The following is a 22,765-nucleotide window of genomic DNA, read 5'->3' as shown; positions in this document are numbered from 1 at the left end:
TAGTTAAATTTAACAGCTGACAGATATTCAACATAATTCATGTGTGAGACAATCTTAACAGAAGGACGGACAAAACCAGTCAAATATCAACTGAGTTCTGCTCATATTTTATTACCATGTTCTAAACTATAGTGAATAAACTGTGATGATGTAAGAGATGCTGAAGGACTCTGAATAGATCTTGGTTTGACTGTCCTGCTTGTAGATGAACATGACCTCTCTCCAGCGCACTGATATAAAGCCTAATGTTGCAGGTGTAGCGGAGATCGCAGGGTTCTGGGTCTGGAGCTGGATAAGGAGCATCACGCTCTGTTTGTGGCGTTCTCCAGCTGCATCATCAGAGTTCCTCTCAGCCGCTGCGCTCGACACGACACCTGCAAGAGGTCAGACCAGGTCACATGATCAATCACCTGCGCTCACATATCAACGTTCCAGTAAAATACTACATTTACCTTCATTAAACCTGCAGAAAACAAGTCAAACTCATGACTCTCTCTGTTCCTCCACAGACACTGTCTCGACACTCATGACCCATACTGCATCTGGCTGCGGACGGGGCGCTGTGCTGACATGGCCCCTGGATTCAAGTAAGAGTGACATCACTTCCTGCTGCATGATCAGTGATTGGTCATATCACACTAACCTTCCTGTCTGTGTTTTTATGATGAGCAGGGCAGGTTTTGAGCAGGACATCGATGGTGACCAATCACATGTATTTGACACGTGCACCGGTGAGTGAGTCACAGCAGTGATGCTTCAGTTCGTCATATTCTAATATCAGATAATATTGTTCTAGGAAGTATATGTGATCATTAAACACTTCACTCTGCTGTTATGAAGCCAAGCTCAACCTGTGGAGAAACTAGATGAACTGCATATTCCATATATTCCAATATTTTGGAATTGTGTTGTACAATGTAGCAAACATTTATATATATATATATATATACACACTGTCATAATACTAACTGTTCTAATACTAATGTAAACTGATTCTAATCTCTTCTATGTTTACATGTGCTCAGATGTGATGTCCGCCGCAGGAAGTGATGTGAACTCAGCTGTGGATTCAGCGTCTGGTCAGTGTCACACACATTATGATGTCATGTCTGATTATTGCTGGGGCTAGTTGAGTGTGTGAGGTTCAGTGCTAACGTCAGTCACAAGGCAGTTTACTGCAATTTACAATCTACTGCATTCTTCATTGCAGCATATAATTAAAATAGTGCAAAGCAATATACAGTCAAACCAAAATATATTCAGACGCCTTCAACATCTCTTACATCATCACAGTGTATTCACTATAGTTTAGAACATGGTAATAAAATATGACAAGAACTCAGTTGATATTTGACTGGTTTTGTCCGTCCTTCTGTTAGACTGTCTCACACATGAATTATGTTGAATATCTGTCAGCTGTTAAATTTAACTACACAATTAGATAATACCAGTTTAGCTCAACCAATCACCAAGCAATGCTTCATTTTGTTCAGTCTGTGTGTAAAAAGAGCATTAGCAATTAAAGACGAAACACTTCAGCAAAACATGATCAGCTCAAAGTGTCCCAGTCATTTTTGGTCCCAAATTTTGTATAAATGTTACTGGTAGTCACTGTATGAAGAGTTATTGGGTATATTATGTCCCAGTTTACTTTATTTTGCGATCATCACTTACAGAAATGAACTATAGTGTCCTGCACACACTAGTGAAGAAATATACACAATTAAATCTGGTGTCTAAAGAATAGTTTGGTTTGACTATTTAATAACCAAAAAAATAATGTCTGTGTGTGCAGGAGTGAAGCAGCTTCCTGATGCGGCGAGCGTGAGCGACGGCTTTCACTACACTCTCCTGGGCGCGTGTGTGTTGGTGGCGTTCATATTGGGTGCGATCGCGTCGGGTTTACTGGTGTCATGTTTCTGTGGTCAGAGATCCCAGCGAGAACAAGAGCCTGAGGCGCCACTTCCACACGCGCTCTCGCTCAACAGCCTCGCCAAACTCAACCGCCTGCTGGACGCCAAACAGGACAAGAACGACATCACTTCCTCCCAGAACTACAGCTCCGGCCCGCCCTGCCGGCAGCCGCCCGTCAAACCACACGCGACCGTGGAGGAAGAGCTGGTCTCGGCGCTGCCCACCCCGGACTCCACTCCCGAGCTGCCAATCAAGAACTTAAAGGCTCTGAACGGCCAATGGGAGAGAAGCCACACCCACAACTCCACCCTGCAGGGGTTTCCAACCAATCAGACGCTTTCCATCAATCACACACCTTCAGAAAACCACAGCGACGACATATTCAAACACATCCCGCAATCAGAAGTGCGTGATGTCACCAATCCAGTGTCGTATAGCCTGACGTTACAGATGCCCTCCTCATACTACAGTTGCTTAAAAGAGACGCCTGAAACAAACACGCTTCAGCAGGTTCCACTGCCAACGCTTCCCGAACGACCACACGGCATCAATCACGTCCAATCACAGCGCAAAGTCCTCATCAAGATGGGAAACGGGGTCACAACGGCCCGCCAGCACACTTTCAACCAGAAGTCGTCGCTCGCGGGCAACATCTACGAGATACACAGGCCGCTAGTCACGGGCGGCTCGTGTCTGACCCGACAGCACAGCTACAGCGAGCCTCCTCTCCTCCAGCGCACGGCTCTCGTCAGACGCACCGCATCGCTCAAACCACAGATCCCCCCTAAACCTGTGAACATACCTGCCAGAACTCTACACCTGCACCTGCACACACAACCACTGACCTCTGACCCCGAATGACCCCACCAGCTGCACAGAACAACTAGAGGGAAGGTTCAGACTGAACACTAGCACACTGATCACTGCACAGGATATACTGTATACAGCCAACATGATCTCATATCACATGTTTAGTTCAGCATGTGGCGTCTAAATATCTTTCAGATAACACTGCTATTTTGCATTTTAACACAATTATGAACAGGATTTGGGATTTTTGCAGATAACCAAGCTCTGTGTCCAACAAAAGTTTATTAGTTTTTCATGTTTTGTTCATTCTGATAATCTTCACAAATGAACAACTTTTATAAGTTTTGAAGGCTACAACCGGCAGAAGTAAACAGCTAAAGTTAGGCTATAAACGAGCTTCACCACAGTCACATGACCTCAGCATCGCCGCCATTACGCTTCAATAACTTGTTCAATGTTTAAAATCTGCAAGTTGGAAATTTTTGAGAATCGTTTGCAAGAACTCGATTATAAACACAAAGTCGCTAGTGAGTTTACCTGATTAATGCCCCTATTTTCCTGTTTAATGCCACTCGTAAGCAAACGTCTTTTTCAAGACATGTAAAAGCTTAAAAAAGCATGAGTGGAATTACTGATTCATTTTATGTTGTAGAATAAATCATAAACATATCTTAAGCTTGTGTTCACCACAGACCTTATTACAAAAACACATAAAAATCCCACTGACTTCAGCATGATGGAACCAGTTGTTCAAAAATAACTAGTTTCTTGAAGGTCATGTTAAGTGCATTGCATTGTGGGATAGAGTATTCCATCTGGGTGTTCCTTCACATACTGTGTCCAGTCAGCATGCTGCAGTAGTAGTGTGCTAGTGTTCTCTTCTGAACGTGACTCCACTTCAGGAAATGGGATGAGAACGATGCAGTTGTCTCACACTGAACTCTGAATCATGAGTGTGTGTGTGTGTGTGTGTGCGTGTGCGTGTGTGTGTGTGTGTGTGTGTGTGTGTGCGTGTGTGTGTGTGTGCGTGTGTGTGTGTGTGTGTGTGTGTGTGTGTGTGTGTGCGTGTGTGCGTGTGTGTGTGTGTGTGTGTGTGTGTGCGCGCACCAGTATTAATGTTTCTGTTTTCATCGAGGAGGAAATGAGACCTGGAGAACGATTCGAGCCGGACTGAACCCATCCATGCATTAGTAATATCTCACAAGCATCACATCAGACTGACGTTATTAAGGCAGAGGAGTTGATTATGATGTGTTTGCATTCATGTGTGCCTTACGTGGTGTTTGTTAGAGAGCAGAGGTCAGAGGATGCTGACACTAACCCATAAACACCTCCTGGAGTCCATCAGCTGGTGCAGGACCGTATGAAGAGCAGGACTGTCACACACAGGTTTCTCTGAGCTGTAATGTCATGCAGAAGACAGGAGCCTCCAGAAATACCCATATTTGTTCACCAAGCACTGATACTTTTGTAATATTTCCAAAAGTAACTTTTTCAGGGCCTGCTGCAAAGATGAGCAACGGGATGTGATGTCATGCTTGCTTTAATAAACTATGCAAAATGATAATTAATAAATGCTGTGCTCTCACACTAGAGGATATTATGAAGGCTTTATTCTTTTAAACTCATTTGATGCAAAACGACCTGAATGAGAGTCCAGTCTTCAACAAATAACCACTAACTCTCTTTATTTATCCATTTTTTCAGGTAAACGTCTTAATAATGTCTTCAGTCATTGTTCTTCTACAGTAAATGTATCTTGATTTAAGAATGTTTAGATGTTGTACTGGAAAACAAGACTGCACTTTTTGCAGTGCATGTTGGGTTTTCATCCGAGGTCAGAGACGCTCAGAGCTTTTCACTGCAGAATCACAGGTCAGAGTTCAACCAACTTCTGTATGCTGTAAAGGACACAGTGATTTCATGTTTGTATACCTGCCGCCCTGTGTGTGTGTGTGTGTGTGTGTGTGTGTGTGTGTGTGTGACGCACCCTCTGACAGTAGCTCCGCCCACCTGATCAGCAGAGGCCGTGATTGGTGCAGCCTGAGGGTTAGTATCGCACATATTGAATGTGTTTAATAACAGCACTATATCCTGTGAGATGTGTAGTGTCAGGTGACTGTGTGTAAACTCACTGATCATTAATGATAATAAACACTGGCACAATCATGCCAAAACACTCATGCTATGCACTTAATAAAAACATTGCTAAAAGATGCTAATGTACACAATGCAATATTTCAGTGTTTTCATTAGATCACATGATCTCTTCAGATCCCTGGTGTGACGGGAGATTAAATGTGAACTGCAGTCATTAGTGAGTATTTGACTTTATTCTCTTTAATATCACCAGTAAAGAGATCAGTACAGAACCAGAGAACATCAGTGTCGATCTGTTGATCACTTCTGCTTTAATAATAAAACAATGCATTTATATCTAACACACACACACACCTCTTCAGTATTAAACATCTCTAATACATTTAAAATAAAATAAACCTGAATATAAATAACTTCGGCTTAATCATGTTCAAACAAGATAGAAATAAAACAAAAGAAAATTAGCACTCTTATTCAGTAATGGTAGCCTCTCTCTGCAGCCGATGGTCATTTATAAGCGTTGGCCTTGTGTTTCGGCAGAAAGCTGAAGTTCTTCGGCACCGGCCCCAGGAGCATCTCACTGCAGAGACAACAGAAGACAACAGGCCCTTACTCATGCGTTTACTTACACGTTAGTACATCAGTTATTAAACATGACACACTAAACACAAGTTAAACTCCACGTGAGTGAAATTTATCCAGTTAATACTAATTCTTATTTGAGTATATAAATTCATAAGAGAAATCAAAACATGAAACTATAAACTATATTAAACTCAACACACAAAACTCAGTTTAGCTGTGTAATGAGAGAAGACTTCTCAGCCAATCATTCCATCCAGATTTTTTTTGCACAAAATATTTGTGAATAAGCAGCATTTCCTTCCCATGTGTTCAAGAGAACAAACTCGTCCCTTCCTGGGAAACTGGTACAAAAAATTGGTAAGTTTCTGCAATCGGGTTCTTTAAACGAGTGTCTCCGAGCGTCAGGCGAAACACAGTAAACGCTGTCATGTTCTCTGGCGTTCGGATGCTGGTGTTTGAGACACTTCTGGAGGAGATTAAACCAAATTAAACCAGACTTCGACTCCAGCGTTTCAGAAACACCAAACCAACATTAGAGATGCTGCGATGCCATTGGTCCACTGGTTACTCCAGTTATCCAATCACAGCTGACACTGAGGCACATGAGGTTTGAGGGATTTATTCGGTAACTGTGTTTCCATCTCAGTTTATGAACATCTTATCAGATAAAAAATCAGTTTTTATGCGCATTTTAGAATTTATGCACATCTTGACATTTCCATCCAGTGCTTTTTATACAATATCCCAAAATGCGCATAAAAATAGGTGGAAATGTCAAGATGCACATAAATTCTAAAAATGCGCATAAAACTGATTTTTCTTAATCTGATAAGATGTGCATAAACTACGATAGAAACACAGAGTAACTGAGGAGGAGTTCTGGACTGTAGTGTTCTGCTCTTGGTCAGAGAGATGTGTGAATTACTCCGTCACCTGATCTGTATCCAGTCTCCCACATGTTGACTGGCCATCAGAGACTCCATGTAATCCCGGCCCATGTAGAACGGCGGACGCTCGTTGATCTTCTGCGGGACTCTCTCCAACAATCCCACGGGAATATACCTGAACACACGTGTACACTCAACTCCATATGGGTTTGGAACATCATGAAGGTGAGCCGTGTATTTACACATGGTTCACACACACACACACACTGTACAATCTAATTCCAGGACTTAAACTCAGGGAGTTTTCAAACACTACTTTTTTTTTTCAAGGACTACAATCCGAGATGTCATTTATCAAACAATATCTTTCTTTATTATCTTAAAAATTCTATTAAAAAAAGGTAAATAGATCAATAAAAATAAACGAATAAAACAAAATGGTACAAATAAAGTGCAGTGACTGCGGTAACTTTAGCCACTGAAAGGATGATGTGACAAAGATAAAATTATTCCTCATTCAAACAGATTTTTTCTCCTTCAACATATTTGAATATATGATTGACTTGAAGAATAAAAGCTGTATCATATACTTGAATATTTATATGAGCAATATCGCAAAACACCTCTACATCTATATCAGACGAGCTGCAGCGTTAATTCTGTGTGAAAAGATTGTTTTATCAATAAAATAAAAAATGCATTTCCCATATATTATTGTTTTTCAATAATTCAAGTACTTAAAAAAAGAAAGGTTGTTTTCAATGGTTTTCCAGGACTTTGCATTTTTTCTAAATGTCAAAATCATTTGTTAACAAACAAGTATTCATTACATCAATGAGCTCATTGTTTCTGCATTAAATTATTACATTGTTTAAATTAATACCCTTTTAGCTAACAGTGATTTGTATATGTACATTTCTGAAATGCATAACTTAGTTTCCTCTGATAACAGAACACTGTAAACTGTGATATACACTCATGCTCTTTCTGTAAAGCTGCTTTGAAATGATGTGTGTTGTGAAAAGCTCTATACACATAACTGTGAACTGAACTGAATTCTCCTCGTCACCTGCACAGGAAGGAGAGCCACTCCAACAGGAAGCTGCGCGTCTTCTCTACGCCCTGTGTGTCGGAGCCCCAGTGCTCCAGGCCGAAGTTGCTGAAGTCCCGCAGGATGTCCAGGCGCTCGCTGGAGGAAATGTCCCAGTGTCTGCTCTCCTTGATCTCAGTGAAGAGCCATGGCTTGATCAGCGCGCCCCTAACAAACACCAAAGAGTTCTTTCAGGAAAGACCAGGGCCAGGTTTCCCCGATAATGATGTATCTCAGCTCTTAAGAGCGATCTCTACGTGCAAGGTTACGAACGCTCGCCACGTTTTCCCAAAAATGTTCGTGTCTGTCTGAAAGCTAGTTATTTTAGTCGATAAAGTTTTAAATATAGATCATTTTCTTACACAAACGCATCGCTTCACTTCAGAAAGGCCGTTATTAACCCTGTGGAGCACTTTCATCATGGATAGATGCACTTTCATCATGGATAGATGCACTTTTTAATATAACTCTGATTGTGTTCGTCTGAAAGAAGAGTGTCATATACGCTAGGATGACTTGAGGATGAGTAAATCATGGGCTAATTTTCATTTTTGGGTGAACTATCCCTTTAAGATCAGTCGTACGATCGTTTTTACAAACTTCTTAGGCTTCTGGGAAACACAGCCCAGAACGACACCGATGATGCAGTGACGCAGACTGACCTCGCCACCATGATCCCCGACACTCCCGTTTCTCTGGCCTTCATGGCGTCTTCATACGACAGGATATCTCCGTTACCTGTGGGACAAACACCAACAGAGTCAATCAGGGATCACCACATCGGTATCGGCCGATATATGATCATTTATAATGTTATCGCTATCGACCCGATATGAAAATTTGTCAGATATATTAAAGCCGATAAATAATGTATTATTCCCCTCAGCTGAGACTCTTCAGATGCGACTGTTCAACATAATGGCTTTGAATTGCTTGAAATATGATTTAAATCGCTTCAAAAAAGGAAAATAGAGTTCAGTGCAACATGTGCAGCGCAAGTCTGTCATATCGGCTACATAAAACTATACTGACAACAGAATTATCGGTTATCGGCTTTCAAATATAAAGGATTATTGGTTATCGGCTTTCAAATATAAAGAATTATCGGTTATCGGCTTTCAAATATAAAGAATTATCGGTTATCGGCTTTCAAATATAAAGAATTATCGGTTATCGGCTTTCAAATATAAAGAATTATCGGTTATCGGCTTTCAAATATAAAGAATTATCGGTTCTTGGTTTTCAAATATAAAGAATTATCGGTTCTTGGTTTTCAAATATAAAGAATTATCGGTTCTTGGTTTTCAAATATAAATAATTATTGGTCATCGGTGCATCCCTAGAGTCAAAGCATCTGAAGTATGGAGCATCCACATCATCCACGGCGTCTACTCACCGAACAGCGGTACGGGAGCGGCGAGTTGTGAGCAGGTGTCGATATAATCCCAGTCAGCTGACTTCGTGTAACGCTGTTCTCGTGATCTGCCGTGCAGCTGCAGAGGAAAAACACTCAGTGATTCGTCACCATGATGAACGAAACCTCATTTTAGCTTGAGCTCACTGAACCTCACCGTACCGTAATGAGCGACACGCCCCACTTCTTCATCTCTGGGATCAGCTTGTGCGCGACGTTGCAGTTCTGCTGAACTCCCGTACGGATCTTAACCGTTAGAGGAACGTCCAGTACCTGAAGAAGAGCAAATGAGACGCATCACAAACAGCACAGCTACACATCATCTGTTCATCATCAGATTGAGGGCTCAGTCGGACTGAAAAGCCTTCATGTAAAACTCAGATTCAGCTCGATCTGAATCAAATATCGATTGGATGAAGGGGAGCTGCAGATCTGAAATAATCCGATCAATGGGAAAAAAACAGTATGTAAATGCTTGAATCGTCTCAGATTCACAAATATCTTGTGCACATTTGCAGCGCCGTGATGAGCATGTTTACAAATGTCTTACGAACATGCGTGTGTTTATTTACGTCTTGTGTTTTAAGAACTGGTCCGTGAAGGAGACTCAATATTCACTAAATATCTGCTAAAAAGCACGCAAAACAATCATACTTGTGGTTAGACATTATCGCGCTGGTGTTCTCCGGATCTGCATGCAGCAAACTGAAGTTTTGTTCATAATACAGAAATGCAAATGTAAATGAATGTGTGTATCGTATTGTAACATTTAGGGTTTGCATAACTATAACTTGACCTCCTTTGGTTTCCATGCTATCAACACAACACAAAACACTAGAGAGTCATGTAAAAACCTCTTGTAGGTTCTCAAAGAATAAAAAAATATAAAACATGAGAAATTATGAACTCCTATAGAATAAAAAAATAGTTCCTTTGTCAATTTGACATAAAACCGTCAATTTTACACCATCTTTCTGAACACAATACATAAATGCAAAAGTTAATGTATATGTGAATCAGATTGTGACGATTAGGGTTCATATAAACAGAACTTGCAGAATCTGAAATCGGATTGATAAACTTGTGCGTGTAAACCTACTGACGTCCAATGATGCAGCTCAACGCCGCCATACAAGATGAACATCACTCAACACACTCTTTAAACATCAAGGTCAAGGTTTCTCAGTTCACTTACAGAATTCATTCCCCTCACGATTTGCTCAAATTTGGTGGTTCGTGTCATGAGGCCACATCCGCCGCCCTGAGGAAACACAGATCAGTTAATCAGTGCTTACACGCTCACAAAAACTAGCGTTCTTCTGAAAATATGCCAACGCTGTGTGCTCGGGGTCAAATCGACCTCCAATGGTTTACATGCAATTCACCAAAAATCAACACTAAAGAATCACGTAAAACCTCTATTGTATCATTTCAGTGACAAACCCCCCCACAAATATCATTTTCACTCTGAGGTACAACTATGAATAAATAGTATTTATGATTTCATTTGTACATTATTTGTAGTATTTATTTCTATTTGTACTATTGGTGTAAAACGCCTCTGCATTTTTGTTTTGACTCTAGTCCAGAAATTGAGAACCAAAAACAAAAACATTTCGACAGTAAAACTCAAATAGATGAAGAAACAGCAAACTCTCCTGTGTTGATTTTTGGCAAAGTGCATGGAAACCAATTCCAATTCAAAGGTCATTTTGACCATCGTAGTCAGAAATGTGTACAGGCTTTCCAAAACACAAACCTTTGCGTGCACATTCCTGGCCCTATGAGAAACATTACAGTTTCAAGGAATAAACAGTTTCAAGCCGTGTAAAAATCTAATGTTGGTCAAATCAACCTGCGACTCAATAGTGAATACTCCAGAAAACATGTATCGTGACAGTGTGTGAACTATTCCTGTAAAAGCTGCTAATGGCCTCCCAGCCTGCTCTTCTGTACGTTACCTTCTTGTAAACCAGATCGATGGGGCAGCCGGAGTTTATATCCACAAAGTCCACATCGATGTTCTGATTGAGCAGCTCGGCACATCTGGTCATGGTGTCTGGAAAACATCCTTCCAGCTGAAACACAACCTCACGTCAGCTCATGTGGGAGACACCGTACATACACGTCTACTGTATCAGACTTCTGTCACCTGACGTCACGTAAACACAACCTCACGTCAGCTCATGTGGGAGACACCGTACATACACGTCTACTGTATCAGACTTCTGTCACCTGACGTCACGTAAAAACAACCAGAACGCCAGCCAATTCAACAGCTGGGAACAACTGGGTAGGAAATGCTACACATTTTGTTGTTTGATAAGCAATTTTCAGCCATATTATTATTTTGCAAGAACATAAAGTCAAAACACTACAGGCAAAACCTTTCTTTTCATGCACTGGTCAGTTTTGAGATTTTGGGATGTTTGGCTTTTCATAACGTGTTTTTTCAGACTAGTGGAAAGAAAACATCCAAAATGAATTAATATATATATTCCAAGTGGTTGTTCATATACTGTATCATTCGCCTGATTTATAGAACATTTTACTCCTAAAAGTATGGTGAACATTTATTTTTATGACTGTTGATTTATGGGATGATAAACTGAAAAATCCTTTAACTCTAATGTCAACACAATCAAACCTGCTTTATCCAATTTTCTGATGCAAATTAGCACATATTTAATTAGACCATGCCTCATTTGCATAAGAAACATTTCAGAATCTTGTAATACAAAAAGTGTTTCCAATAAACTGGGGAATATGACTTATATTCTCCTGTAGTGTTTTGCTCTAAATAACAGTGATGATGATCAACACATGGACCCAGTCTGGCGTTACGAGCCTAGAAACCAATAATAACATCACTCCAATGACACCAACAGCTCACAATTATGGTAATTCCAGCATGAAGTTTCATCAAAGCAGTCAATATCTCCCTGTATAATGAATCAGACTGTCATTAAAGGTGCTGTATGTAAGTTTCTCACTCTACTAAAGCATAAAAATACCATAACATATAACATGCTAAGTTCACACACTCGTTTCTCTGACGAACACTTCTACAGCCAGTTATTCTACTCTGAAATGTGTGTTTCCAGACTGGAATGTTTAGTTGTGGTCTGTGATACTGCACGTTGCCAATTTTCATTCATTGCGCTCGTTCCTGTTGCGTGTCTCAATCTGGCGACCCGTGTGAGCGTCGAGTCTGTGGAGGCGGGAGAAACCACGATCTCTTGATTTTTTTTATTGGACTGCAGTACCTATCTCGACCACTAGTCATTCTTACAGACTGCACCTTTAATGATCACACACTGATACGCTGAGGCATAAGGCGTCGCACCTGAACACCGAACAGGTCCTCGCTGGCGTGTCTCTTGAGGAGAGCCCATTCAGACGCCTGTCCCTGCAGGAGATTAGTGCACATGGCCATCTCTCCACACGTGACGTCGGCCCCGAAGCGCTTACACACGCGCCGGAACGGCAGATTCCCACACTGCATAGAACACACACACACCATGAGCTGCGAGAAACACACCTCACAGGGACTCACTGACCACACATTCACCCGGGAGAGTTTACCGTAGTAAGAGGAGCCAGATACAGCTTGTCTCTGAAATCCACCTGAGATACAAGAGTCATAGTTACAGGTCATCCATGTACTCTATTCATTAAAAATATAGTATTCTGGAGGAATATACTGTACATACTGCAATATATAGTATGTTATTCCAAACACACCTGTTTCTTCTCACATGGTCGCAGCTTGATGATGTCAGCGTCTGTAATCGGCCCCACGGTCTTCACCGGAGGAACCGCACTCTCCTGCAATTCAGATTATATTTAAGCATTTCATTAAAACATCTTTAATATCTGTTTTTAGGAAACCCACGAGCCTGTATGTTTGAAGCAGCGCTGATGGTCTAGCGATTAAACACCTGAAAAGCACAGATTCTGCTCCTGATGATGTTTCAGGCTCTACTAGAACAGGTTTTCCTGCTTGAATGTTGATTATTCTCCTCATATTCTCCATTGTTGCGGCTCCTCTCTTCCCAGTCTGTCAGTAACGCTCTGTTTACTTCCTGTCTCTATGAAGCCCCTCCTCCTGAAAAGCACACTGTGCTCTGATTGGTCGGCTGGAGCAGTGTGTTGTGATTGGTCGAGCGCTTCGAGTGTGTTTGGGAAATGTCCCGCCCCTTACCATAACCGCCAGTTTAACACACTACTAACTCAACCAGGCCCCGCCCCTTTATTCTGCGTATGAATTATTATAATGAGGAATATTGTGACGTGTTCGTTCCAGTTAATCAGTAATATCAGGTTATAGTGCAGGGTGGTATACCAGTTCATACCGAATACCGGTGTTTACTTTTGTTATGATATAATTTTTAATATACCGCAATCCCAGTGAATGTCACTTTAACAGCGATGGGAACGCGGCGCAACTGTTTGAGAGGGTCTTTTCACAGTTCACTGGTGACGAACACCTGTGTGTGTTACTGAGACGGTGAAGATGGAGAGGTTAAACTATCATTGATAGCTGTCAAATTATCTTACAGTGTTTCCCACACATTGGTTCACAATATCAACACTGTCTTATGGAAAATCTATTTGTGCTTGTCTTTGACATCGCTGAATAAACATTTCACAGTCTAAACGCGGCGCAGGAGTTTTTATACGAATGTTTCTGAAGTAAACTTTACATTTACATTTATTCATTTAGCTGACGCTTTTATCCAAAGCGACTTACAATTGCTATATATGTCAGAGGTCATGGAGCAACTAGGGGTTAAGTGTCTTGCTCAGGGACACATTGGTGTCTCACAGTGGATTCGAACCCGGGTCTCTCACACCAAAGGCATGTGTCTTATCCATTGCGCCACCACCACCCCTTAAACTGATGGTCTTAAGAAAAGTTTCAATGTTATTTCAATTTAATCTCTCCTAATCTCTCCTGATAAAGCAGTGTTTATGAGGTCATCAGGTTTGTGTTCAGCCGTTACCGTGGAAACCGCTGTTTCTGCCGCTCCTACAGCGCCTCCTGCTGGCACAGACTTGCAAACCTGTATTAATAGTGTGGAATTTTTCTATAATATTCCCTCATGACAGTAAAACAGGGCGATCTACTGCAGTATTTACTCTCTCAGTCAGTAGAAAGTGTGGTTAACACCCAGTCATGCTTGAAAAAATACCGTTAAACCAGTGTAATTTTGAACAATACCGTGATATGGATTTTTGTTCATTCCGCCCAGCACTATCAGGTAATAGCTGATGTTTCACCTGTGTCTCCTGGTCTCTCTGATCCTCCTCCAGCTTCTTCCCTCGGCTGATGGTCTTCAGGAAGGCCTCGGCGCCGCTAAAGCTCACCTGCTTCTTCCTCAGGCGTCTCTGCAGGTCTTTGTCCAGGTGGTTCCTGACCGTCTCTCTCTCGCCGCAGGGTTTGTAGAGGTCGGCGTTCACCAGGTTCTTCATCTCGGCGCTGGTGTGAGCTTTAGCAAACCTGCAGGTGACGCCGTACTGACACTTGCCGAAGGTGTTGAACAGGTAACACTGCTCTCCCAGATCCTCCGCTTTACCGCGCATGTACTCCGACACGTCGTGGAGGAAGCGGCACTTATCGCCGAAGAAGCATTTAGTGTCTCGCTCCTGAAAGACACGCGGATAATGCTAACAAGTGTAGCGTTACAGGAGCGTTATGATGAACCTAACCAGAGATACTGCTTAAAGTCCCCCTGCCTTCATGCCTTAAAATATCTTGACTGTAACTCGACACCCTTGCCTCATTTAGTATGCGTGGTTCTATGAATATGCAAATGAGCCCCGCCTCCACTCACTCACTCAGCTCAGAGATCCACTGGTTGACGATCACACGTTGATCTGATTGGTTACAAGGTAGTTTGTGACGTCAGAAACACCAGCGATTTCAAAGTGTGTGTTTGAGACTGTCTTTGGTTCACTGCAGTTTTAAGGAGGAAATACTCAGCAATGCTGTCGACTTATGAACTTACACATGGTTTGTCTTAAAGCATATTAATAACACCACATAGACACATAAACTACATTAAAAGCTGGATTTACACCACAGGGGGGCTTTAAGCAGCAATTTTTAGATGGTTTTGGTTAACTATAGTAACACTGGGCGAATGGGGGAAGTGTTTGGAAACCTATTTGGTAATTATTACTACTATATATATATATATATGTCTCACCTGAATGATTGACGGACACAATCGTCTGCCTTCGTAGCTCTGAGGTTTCATGCGAGGTCTGGATTTATTCTGTCCTCTCATCCTCTTCTTCTTCTCCTCCTTCTTCTCTGGTTCCTCCGGCGCTCCTTCGCTGTCCAGGCGGATCCTCTTCTGCTCCGGTTCTCCAGAGTCTTGCTCCGCATCTTCGCTCTTCTGACCCGGCCGGCCCGAATCCAGGAACGCGTGGAACTTCTCTTTGCTGGTGAGGAACCTGGGAACACACAGATGTTCGAGTACATCAGACTCGAGTCACTCATAAACACATATCGCTCGACAGATGCTATGATTATTAATATCATCATGATCAGAACACAAATATATAAACATACTGTTCTTTAATAGGGGCAGTTCCTCTCTCGACCTCCACAGGTGATTCCATCATGAACACTCAAACCTGCTGGGAAAACCAGAAAAACTGTCCTAATGGTTCAAATGTCTTCAGGAAAACAGGACTTTTATTTTGAAACACGTTTACATATTGACACATCTGCTGCAGGCAGGCCTTTGAAACAGTGCAAAATATGTAAATGAATAAATACATACATCCAACAGTACAAGTACTATGTCTTAAGGTGATCATATTGTGGAAAACGGGACTTTTATTTTGAAATAAACTATCTGATGACGTTGATGTGACATTGTCATAATCATGAGCTCATTAACATAAGACCGCCCACATTTACAGAACACCTTGGCTTATGTGAAAATAAATAACACAAATAAGATTAAAATAAATTAAGAAAATTTAAAAATATAATTATTAAAAATTATTAAATCAATAATAAATTTAACAAAGTTCTCCTACAGGTTTATTTTACTATAATGAGTAGAATTATTTATTATTTTTTTACATGTAACTTAATAAAAACTAAATATTTTCCAAATAACATTTTAGACACTATGTAAAATAATAATAATAATAAATAAATAAATTGATTCTTTATACAAGAAAATATGCCTTTTGTATTTGAGGATGAACCCGTGGCGTCTGAAAGCCTGAACGCCCTGACATAACATAATCACATGTTAATTGTTGTAATGACCAGAGGACTTTAACATTATAAGTGGCCTTCATGATAACGTGCAAATAAAGCCTCTTCAGATGTATTGCACACAGAGCCACACTGGATTAAAAGGGTTCATGATCATGACAGTCGAACACAACTAGCGCATCTGAAGAGCAAGTGTGTGTGTGTGTGTTACTAAACACCGATCGTGCAGCAGCTCTGAGATCAGTTCACATTTATGTCTGATTATTATTATTGATCATCATCACTCACCGAGCAGTGAAGTTTCTCTCTGCACATGCACAGTCTGCAGCTGCGCAACTCTCTAATGTGTCCGGCCGGAAACACGAGCACGCGCACTGAGGTTCCGCTTCAACACGCGCCTCATGATGGGACTACAAATTAAAAGTATACAACTGAAACCTTTAAATATATATATTATATACAAAAATTATGTTATTATATGAATTTATATTATATACTAAAATAAAACAAAATATATACACAATTTATAATTGAATATATAAATGTTATTTATATTGTTGAAAGGTTAGCAGCACATATAAAGCAGCACATACAATCTATCGCTCTCTCTCTATATATATAGTGTGTTTGTGTATATATATAGTTTATTTCTACAGATTTTATCTCAAATTGTTGCGCTGATAATCCAATTCGTAATGATTTTTAAAATTAAATTAAATAATCCTCTGTTTTGATGAATATATGGTCACACACACAGCAGTCATAAAACAAACAAAATCACAAGATTAGGAAAATATTAGAGCAGTTTTAATGTTCTTCATCAAACAATATACATTGTTTTTCCAGTGCATTTTTTGCTCATTCAGCTCCTTTAAATTGTGTGTTTTTATAATAATCATATGAAAAAGCACAGGTCAGTCAATACATCACTTCTCAAATACAACTACTTCAACCAAACTTACACATAGGAGATATAAAAATAAATAAAAAACATAACAAAATGAATGAAAATGATGAAAATTAATTTTATGAACCACTGTGGAATATTTTGTACTGTAATATTTTAACAGGAAAACACATTCTGTGTGAACAGCTCCTTAAAACAGGACTTTAATTCAATTTTAAAAAAGTTGATCATTCTGTCATAATCATGAGCTCATGTGTTTGTTTGTTTTAATGTTAATCAGGTAAATAAATTTTTTTTTTTTTAACCAAAACTAAACACAGGAGATATATAAAAAAAAAAAGACATAATTTTAGGAATCACTTTGGCATATTATGTTCTTATTTTAGGGCCCAGAGAAGTGAACAGGTGTTATTATTAAGCACAATCCTCTCACAAATTTTTTTTTTAATGCTTGTACAAAGTATTAATGCCAAAGACATCAGACGAAACAGACATGCAGCGTCCGCTCTTTAAGCCGCTCTAATATTTTGTACTGTAATACTTTAACAGGAAATACGCGCTCTGTATAAATGGCCGATATGGGGGTCATATTGTGAAATATGGGACTTTTATTTTGAAATAAAAAAGTTGATGAGACATTCTGTCATAATCATGAACTCGTGTTAATTTATGTGTTTATATGTAAATCAGGTCAGTAATGTTATTTTACCAAACTAAACACAGGAGATAACAAAAAAACAAAAAAATGGCATCATGAATCACTGGCATATTTTGTACTGATTTGAAGGGCCCAGTAAAGTTAACAGTTGTTATTATTAAGCACAATCCTCTCACAAATAAAGTTACGAGTAAACAAACATTCCTATGCTTGAACAAAGACATGCATGTACAGGGAACCCGAGTGAGCGTCCGCTCTTTACTCCTCCGCTGAGCCCAGCCGCTCTAATTTGGCGCTGAAGCGTTTCTTGCTGGAATCTAGCACCGCGATGCCGCTCTTCTGGAAGTCGTAGCCGAGCCGGTTGAGCCGGATGAGCCGCTGCCGGATGCTGGCGAGACTGAAGTCCAGGACCTTGGGCTTCAGCACCACCTGCTCCGCCTGGACCCCGGCCTCCAGCAGGCAGTCCAGCTTCTGGTTCAGGCGCTCCGAGGACATGAACAGCACATGGGAGTAGTTCAGGATCATGGCCTTGAAGTGGTCGGCGCCGCACCCCAGCGACCCGAGCTTCCGGCGCAGGCTCTCCGCATTCCTCTTCAGGCTCTCGTGCGACAGGTCCAGGATCTGAGCGCCGTGGCTCTGGAACAACCCCAGCGCCTCCGAGTTGCTCAAGTTCAGGTCGCGCGTCAGGAAGTCCACGTTAGCGCGGATCCGGTTGGTGCTTCGGATGAAAATGTAGAGGTTCCTGGAGATGATGGTTCTGGCGAAGAGCCGCGGGTCGGTCCCGCCTAGCCTCACGCACACGTCCTGGAGAAGCTCCACCATGTTCCGGTTCAGCTCCACGCTGTTGGAGAAGGTCCGCGGCGCGGTGGTGAGCAACCGGTGCAAGTCTTTCCCCGTGATTCCCAGAGACATCAGGAACACGATGTTCTGCTCCAGGTTTTTGTTGTCACTGGAGCGGAAGAACGACTCGGGAGAGCGCGAGAGGATCCCGACCACCTCGCGGTCGGTCCGGAAGACGTTTCTCCACAGCGTCCAGCGCTCCTCCAGGTGTGCGCAGGTGCGCGTGATGGACCTCGGGAAGCGGGAGATGATGCTGGCGATGGCCTCCGGGTCGGCTCCTTTGCTCCTCAGGAACAGCGCGAGGCCTTGCTCGTTGGTGAGGTGCTTCCGGAGGACGCCGGGCTGCCGGCGCCGGGCCGACTCCAGGTCCACTCCCATGATGGACAGGCTCTCCACCAGAGATTCGTTCTCCGAGTTCACCGGGGGAAGGGTGAGATCCGTGGGTTTGGAGCTGCAGAAGCGAGACGCCGCAGGAAGTGGAGAACATCTCCTGACGGACCACAGGAAGTAGAGGATCCTCTGTGCCATCACTGACCACACCTGTCGATTAGAGAAGAGATCACTTCACTATTGGAGTTAAGTAGAGCTGCACGATTAAGTGTTAATAGATCGCGATCTTAATCAAACAACACCCACGCAATCTTATTTCTAATTGACGATTCGAAAATGTCTGTTAAACCTTTGACGAGTACGGTCACTCAAGAGATTCGTTCAGAAATGCAGATTCATCCAGTTATGAAACGAGTGAAAGGCTTGTTCGACTTGAACCGGCGCTGCACAGACAGATCGGTTTATGACATCACAGTACCGCGAGAGCAATTAGAGAGCAGACGGCTCTGTATGCTTTTGAATCGCTCTCGCGGTACTTTGATGTCATAAACCGATCTGTCTGTGCAGCGCCGGTTCAAGTCGAACAAGCCTGAAGTCTTTATGAGTGAGTCATTGAATCAATCACTCAAGAGATTCGTTCAAAAATGCTGATTCATCCAATTATGAAACAAATGAAGTCTTTGAATCATTCACTCAAGAGATTCGTTCAAAAACGCTGATTCATCCAATTATGAAACAAATAAAGTCTTTGAGTGATTCATTGAATCATTCACTCAAGAAATTATATTACTGTATAAATCAAAAAAAATTAAATAAATTAAACATCAATGCCCTAAAAGTATGTACTCTTTTTGTGAAGAATAAGTGTGTAGCAGAAGAGTAGACCAGCTTTGGGACACACTATCACACCATACAATTGCATCTTATATATTAATTATTTTCATGACATGTAAGCACATTTTCCCCTCAAATTCTCATAAATTAATTCCACAAAAACAATTTTAATAGTTATAAATAATAATAGTAAACGGTTTTCTTCATGCATAATACAGCTTCTTGTTTTTTCTTTTAAATTTGTGGTGAAATATTGGCACAACTCAGGACATGTTTTCATAATATTCACCCACATATAGTATAGAATGTAGAATCTTATCTAATAATTACATATTTCAGATCGTTTAATAAATCAAGAGCATTAAATCAAAGCCACAGCGGACAGTGACAGTACATATTAACAATAATAAACTTTATGCACATCTAAATCTGTTTTCAAAGCGCTTTCACAGAGAAGAATCACTCAGAGGAGTCGCTGATGAACAGTCTAGAGCCACTGTACAAACAAACCCATAATGAGGAGCTAAATCAGATCATAATGAGGAGCTAAATCAGATCATAATGAGCTAAATCAGATCATAATGAGGAGCTAAATCAGATCATAATGAGGAGCTAAATCAGATCATAATGAGGAGCTAAATCAGATCATAATGAGGAGCTAAATCAGATCATAATGAGGAGCTAAATCAGATCATAATGAGGAGCTAAATCAGATCATAATGAGGAGCTAAATCAGATCATAATGAGGGGCTAAATCAGATCATAATGAGGAGCTAAATCAGATCATAATGAGGAGCTAAATCAGATCATAATGAGGAGCTAAATCAGATCATAATGAGGAGCTAAATCAGATCATAATGAGGGGCTAAATCAGATCATAATGAGGAGCTAAATCAGATCATAATGAGGGGCTAAATCAGATCATAATGAGGAGCTAAATCAGATCATAATGAGGAGCTAAATCAGATCATAATGAGGAGCTAAATCAGATCATAATGAGGAGCTAAATCAGATCATAATGAGGAGCTAAATCAGATCATAATGAGGAGCTAAATCAGATCATAATGAGGGGCTAAATCAGATCAAATAAACTGATCAGCGGTGTGAAAAAGTTGGCAAGAAGATATTAAATTAAAAACTCTCGACACAGATCTACTTATTCATACATAAAGGTTTCTTATTTTAAGATAATGATTCATGATCACTGTCGTGTGTTTATAACTGTAAGCTGTTATTGAGAAGTAAACATCACATTTATTATAACCTACCACATCATCTCAGCACATGACGCCTCTCCGTCGTGTTTCCTCGCGCGGTGTGTGTGTGTGTGTGTGTGTGTGTGTGTGTGTGTGTGTCGCGCCGCCTGCTGGTCTGGAGTGACAGCGACTCCACTGATCACCACACGGGGGCGCAGGACCTTCACTGTTCAGCTCCACATTCACCTGACAGAAATGACTATAATAACGTTCATCACTAATGTTATATTATGCTTTACACGTCACCAATATATTGTTTGTTTCTCTGAATTTTGTGATTGAACATATGCAGCTTTAGTGAGAATAAGAGACTTATTACAAACTTCGTATGCTAATCAAGGCTGCATATATTTCGAAAATACAGTAAAACCAGTAATATAGTGAAAAAATATTAAAATTTAAAATAATTGTTTTTTATTTGTATATATTTTAAAATGTAATCATATCTATCTATCAATCTATCTATCTTTATTTATTTACTTACACTGGGTCAGTTTTGATGTTCTGACTTCAGTTAATTGACTGTTAAAGCGAGAGATTCTCCATTGCTGCAGTTTCATTCATTCATCATCATGGTCTCATATTGAGTGATTTCAACACAATGATCCTCGTCCTCCTCGTTCTCCTTGTTCTCCGTGTTCGGGAGGATGGCAGATGTCAGGAACACTTGAGAAGGGCCGGCACTCGAGCCTCACTCTCCGTCTGTGCTGATCAGCTCGTCTCATGCATCATTCATAATTCATCATTCATCAGACCCAGATCAGTTTCTTCAGCTTCCTTCAGTCAGACTGAGCGGTTACACACAACACACATCAACATGCTTTATTGCTCCTTATCAATATTAGGATAAACCCCTGAGAGTTTTTAATGCAAGAAAACATAACTGAATTATAGGTCCTGTCATCTAGTTATGAATTCAGGCGTGATCTTGTCCTCAGACGTGCCTGTGAAATCATTCAGAAACTCATCAGATTAATGTTCCCTCTCAGCAACACCATCCATAATCAATAACATATGGATTCATCAGGGTTCATGACCAGCAGAAACAACACACAAATATTCTCTCTATAGAATATGATTCATTTACATGTAACATATACAAATATGGAATATAAAAGGTGAACTTATTTGATTACTCTATTTTATTCTACTCTGTTCTACTCTACTCTATTCTACTCTACTCTTCTCTCTATTCTACTCTACTCTACTCTTCTCTCTATTCTACTCTACTCTACTCTTCTCTCTATTCTACTCTATTCTTTTCTACTCTCTATTCTACTCTACTCTTCTCTCTATTCTACTCTATTCTTTTCTACTCTATTCTACTCTACTCTTCTCTCTATTCTACTCTATTCTTTTCTACTCTATTCTACTCTACTCTTCTCTCTATTCTACTCTTTTCTTTTCTACTCTATTCTACTCTACTCTCTATTCTACTCTACTCTCTATTCTATGCTGCTCTATTCTACTCTTTTCTACTCTCTATTCTACTCTACTCTATTCTACTCTATTCTTTTCTACTCTATTCTACTCTACTCTCTATTCTACTCTACTCTCTATTCTATGCTGCTCTATTCTACTCTATTCTTTTCTACTCTATTCTACTCTACTCTCTATTCTACTCTATTCTTTTCTACTCTATTCTACTCTACTCTCTATTCTACTCTACTCTCTATTCTATGCTGCTCTATTCTACTCTTTTCTACTCTCTATTCTACTCTACTCTATTCTACTCTATTCTTTTCTACTCTATTCTACTCTACTCTCTATTCTACTCTACTCTCTATTCTATGCTGCTCTATTCTACTCTACTCTCTATTCTACTCTATTCTTTTCTACTCTATTCTACTCTACTCTCTATTCTACTCTATTCTTTTCTACTCTATTCTACTCTACT

The 22,765-nt window shown here is 40.6% G+C and overlaps 3 protein-coding genes across 8 annotated transcripts in view; 1 reads left to right on the top strand and 2 right to left on the bottom strand.

Annotated features, from left to right (window-relative positions):
• sema6ca (sema domain, transmembrane domain (TM), and cytoplasmic domain, (semaphorin) 6Ca) overlaps positions 1 to 5,262 on the top strand; it is a 40,064-nt gene extending 34,802 nt beyond the window's left edge. For 4 of the 5 annotated variants that reach the window (XM_082186492.1, XM_082186491.1, XM_082186493.1 and 1 more), the window contains 5 exons: positions 255 to 383; positions 510 to 587; positions 673 to 731; positions 1,026 to 1,079; positions 1,796 to 4,960. In XM_082186492.1, the coding sequence (XP_082042618.1) occupies positions 255 to 383; positions 510 to 587; positions 673 to 731; positions 1,026 to 1,079; positions 1,796 to 2,775 (1,300 nt within the window). In that variant the 3' untranslated portion in view covers positions 2,776 to 4,960. The other variant, XR_014210582.1, reaches the window with a different exon arrangement.
• Positions 5,039 to 16,418, bottom strand: dus3l (dihydrouridine synthase 3-like). 2 transcript variants are annotated; one of them, XM_082186532.1, is made up of 15 exons: positions 16,332 to 16,418; positions 15,381 to 15,448; positions 15,013 to 15,262; positions 14,084 to 14,449; positions 12,545 to 12,628; positions 12,386 to 12,427; positions 12,147 to 12,299; positions 10,762 to 10,878; positions 9,996 to 10,061; positions 8,963 to 9,073; positions 8,783 to 8,879; positions 8,049 to 8,124; positions 7,366 to 7,554; positions 6,343 to 6,471; positions 5,039 to 5,404 (listed from the first exon to the last, which is right to left on the bottom strand). In XM_082186532.1, the coding sequence occupies exons 2-15, from the start codon at positions 15,431 to 15,433 to the stop codon at positions 5,332 to 5,334; spliced, it is 1,806 nt and encodes a 601-aa protein (XP_082042658.1). In that variant the 5' UTR covers positions 15,434 to 15,448; positions 16,332 to 16,418; the 3' UTR covers positions 5,039 to 5,331. The 2 variants fall into 2 exon arrangements, with proteins under 2 accessions (XP_082042658.1, XP_082042659.1); XM_082186533.1 differs by having other exon boundaries at positions 15,381 to 15,445; positions 16,332 to 16,398.
• Positions 16,419 to 16,828: 410 nt separating this feature from the next.
• Positions 16,829 to 20,969, bottom strand: mterf1 (mitochondrial transcription termination factor 1). Its single transcript, XM_082185404.1, has 2 exons — positions 20,881 to 20,969; positions 16,829 to 18,988 (listed from the first exon to the last, which is right to left on the bottom strand). The coding sequence occupies exon 2, from the start codon at positions 18,974 to 18,976 to the stop codon at positions 17,867 to 17,869; it is 1,110 nt and encodes a 369-aa protein (XP_082041530.1). The 5' UTR covers positions 18,977 to 18,988; positions 20,881 to 20,969; the 3' UTR covers positions 16,829 to 17,866.
• Positions 20,970 to 22,765: the final 1,796 nt, after the last annotated feature.

Source organism: Leuciscus leuciscus (genome assembly GCF_965113295.1).
Source record: "Leuciscus leuciscus genome assembly, chromosome: 12".
NCBI classification, from domain to species: domain Eukaryota; kingdom Metazoa; phylum Chordata; class Actinopteri; order Cypriniformes; family Leuciscidae; genus Leuciscus; species Leuciscus leuciscus.
This window is presented reverse-complemented; position numbering and strand designations above follow the sequence as displayed.

Excerpts from the sequence above, each read along its gene's own strand:
- dus3l (XM_082186532.1), bottom strand. The coding sequence starts at position 15,433 with ATGATGGAATCACCTGTGGAGGTCGAGAGAGGAACTGCCCCTATTAAA. Across the intron at positions 14,450-15,012 it reads TGTGTCCGTCAATCATTCAG|GAGCGAGACACTAAATGCTT; the intron begins GTGAGACATATA and ends CGTGTCTTTCAG. Across the intron at positions 12,300-12,385 it reads ATCTGGCTCCTCTTACTACG|TGTGGGAATCTGCCGTTCCG; the intron begins GTAAACTCTCCC and ends TGTTCTATGCAG.
- mterf1 (XM_082185404.1), bottom strand. The coding sequence starts at position 18,976 with ATGGCACAGAGGATCCTCTACTTCCTGTGGTCCGTCAGGAGATGTTCT.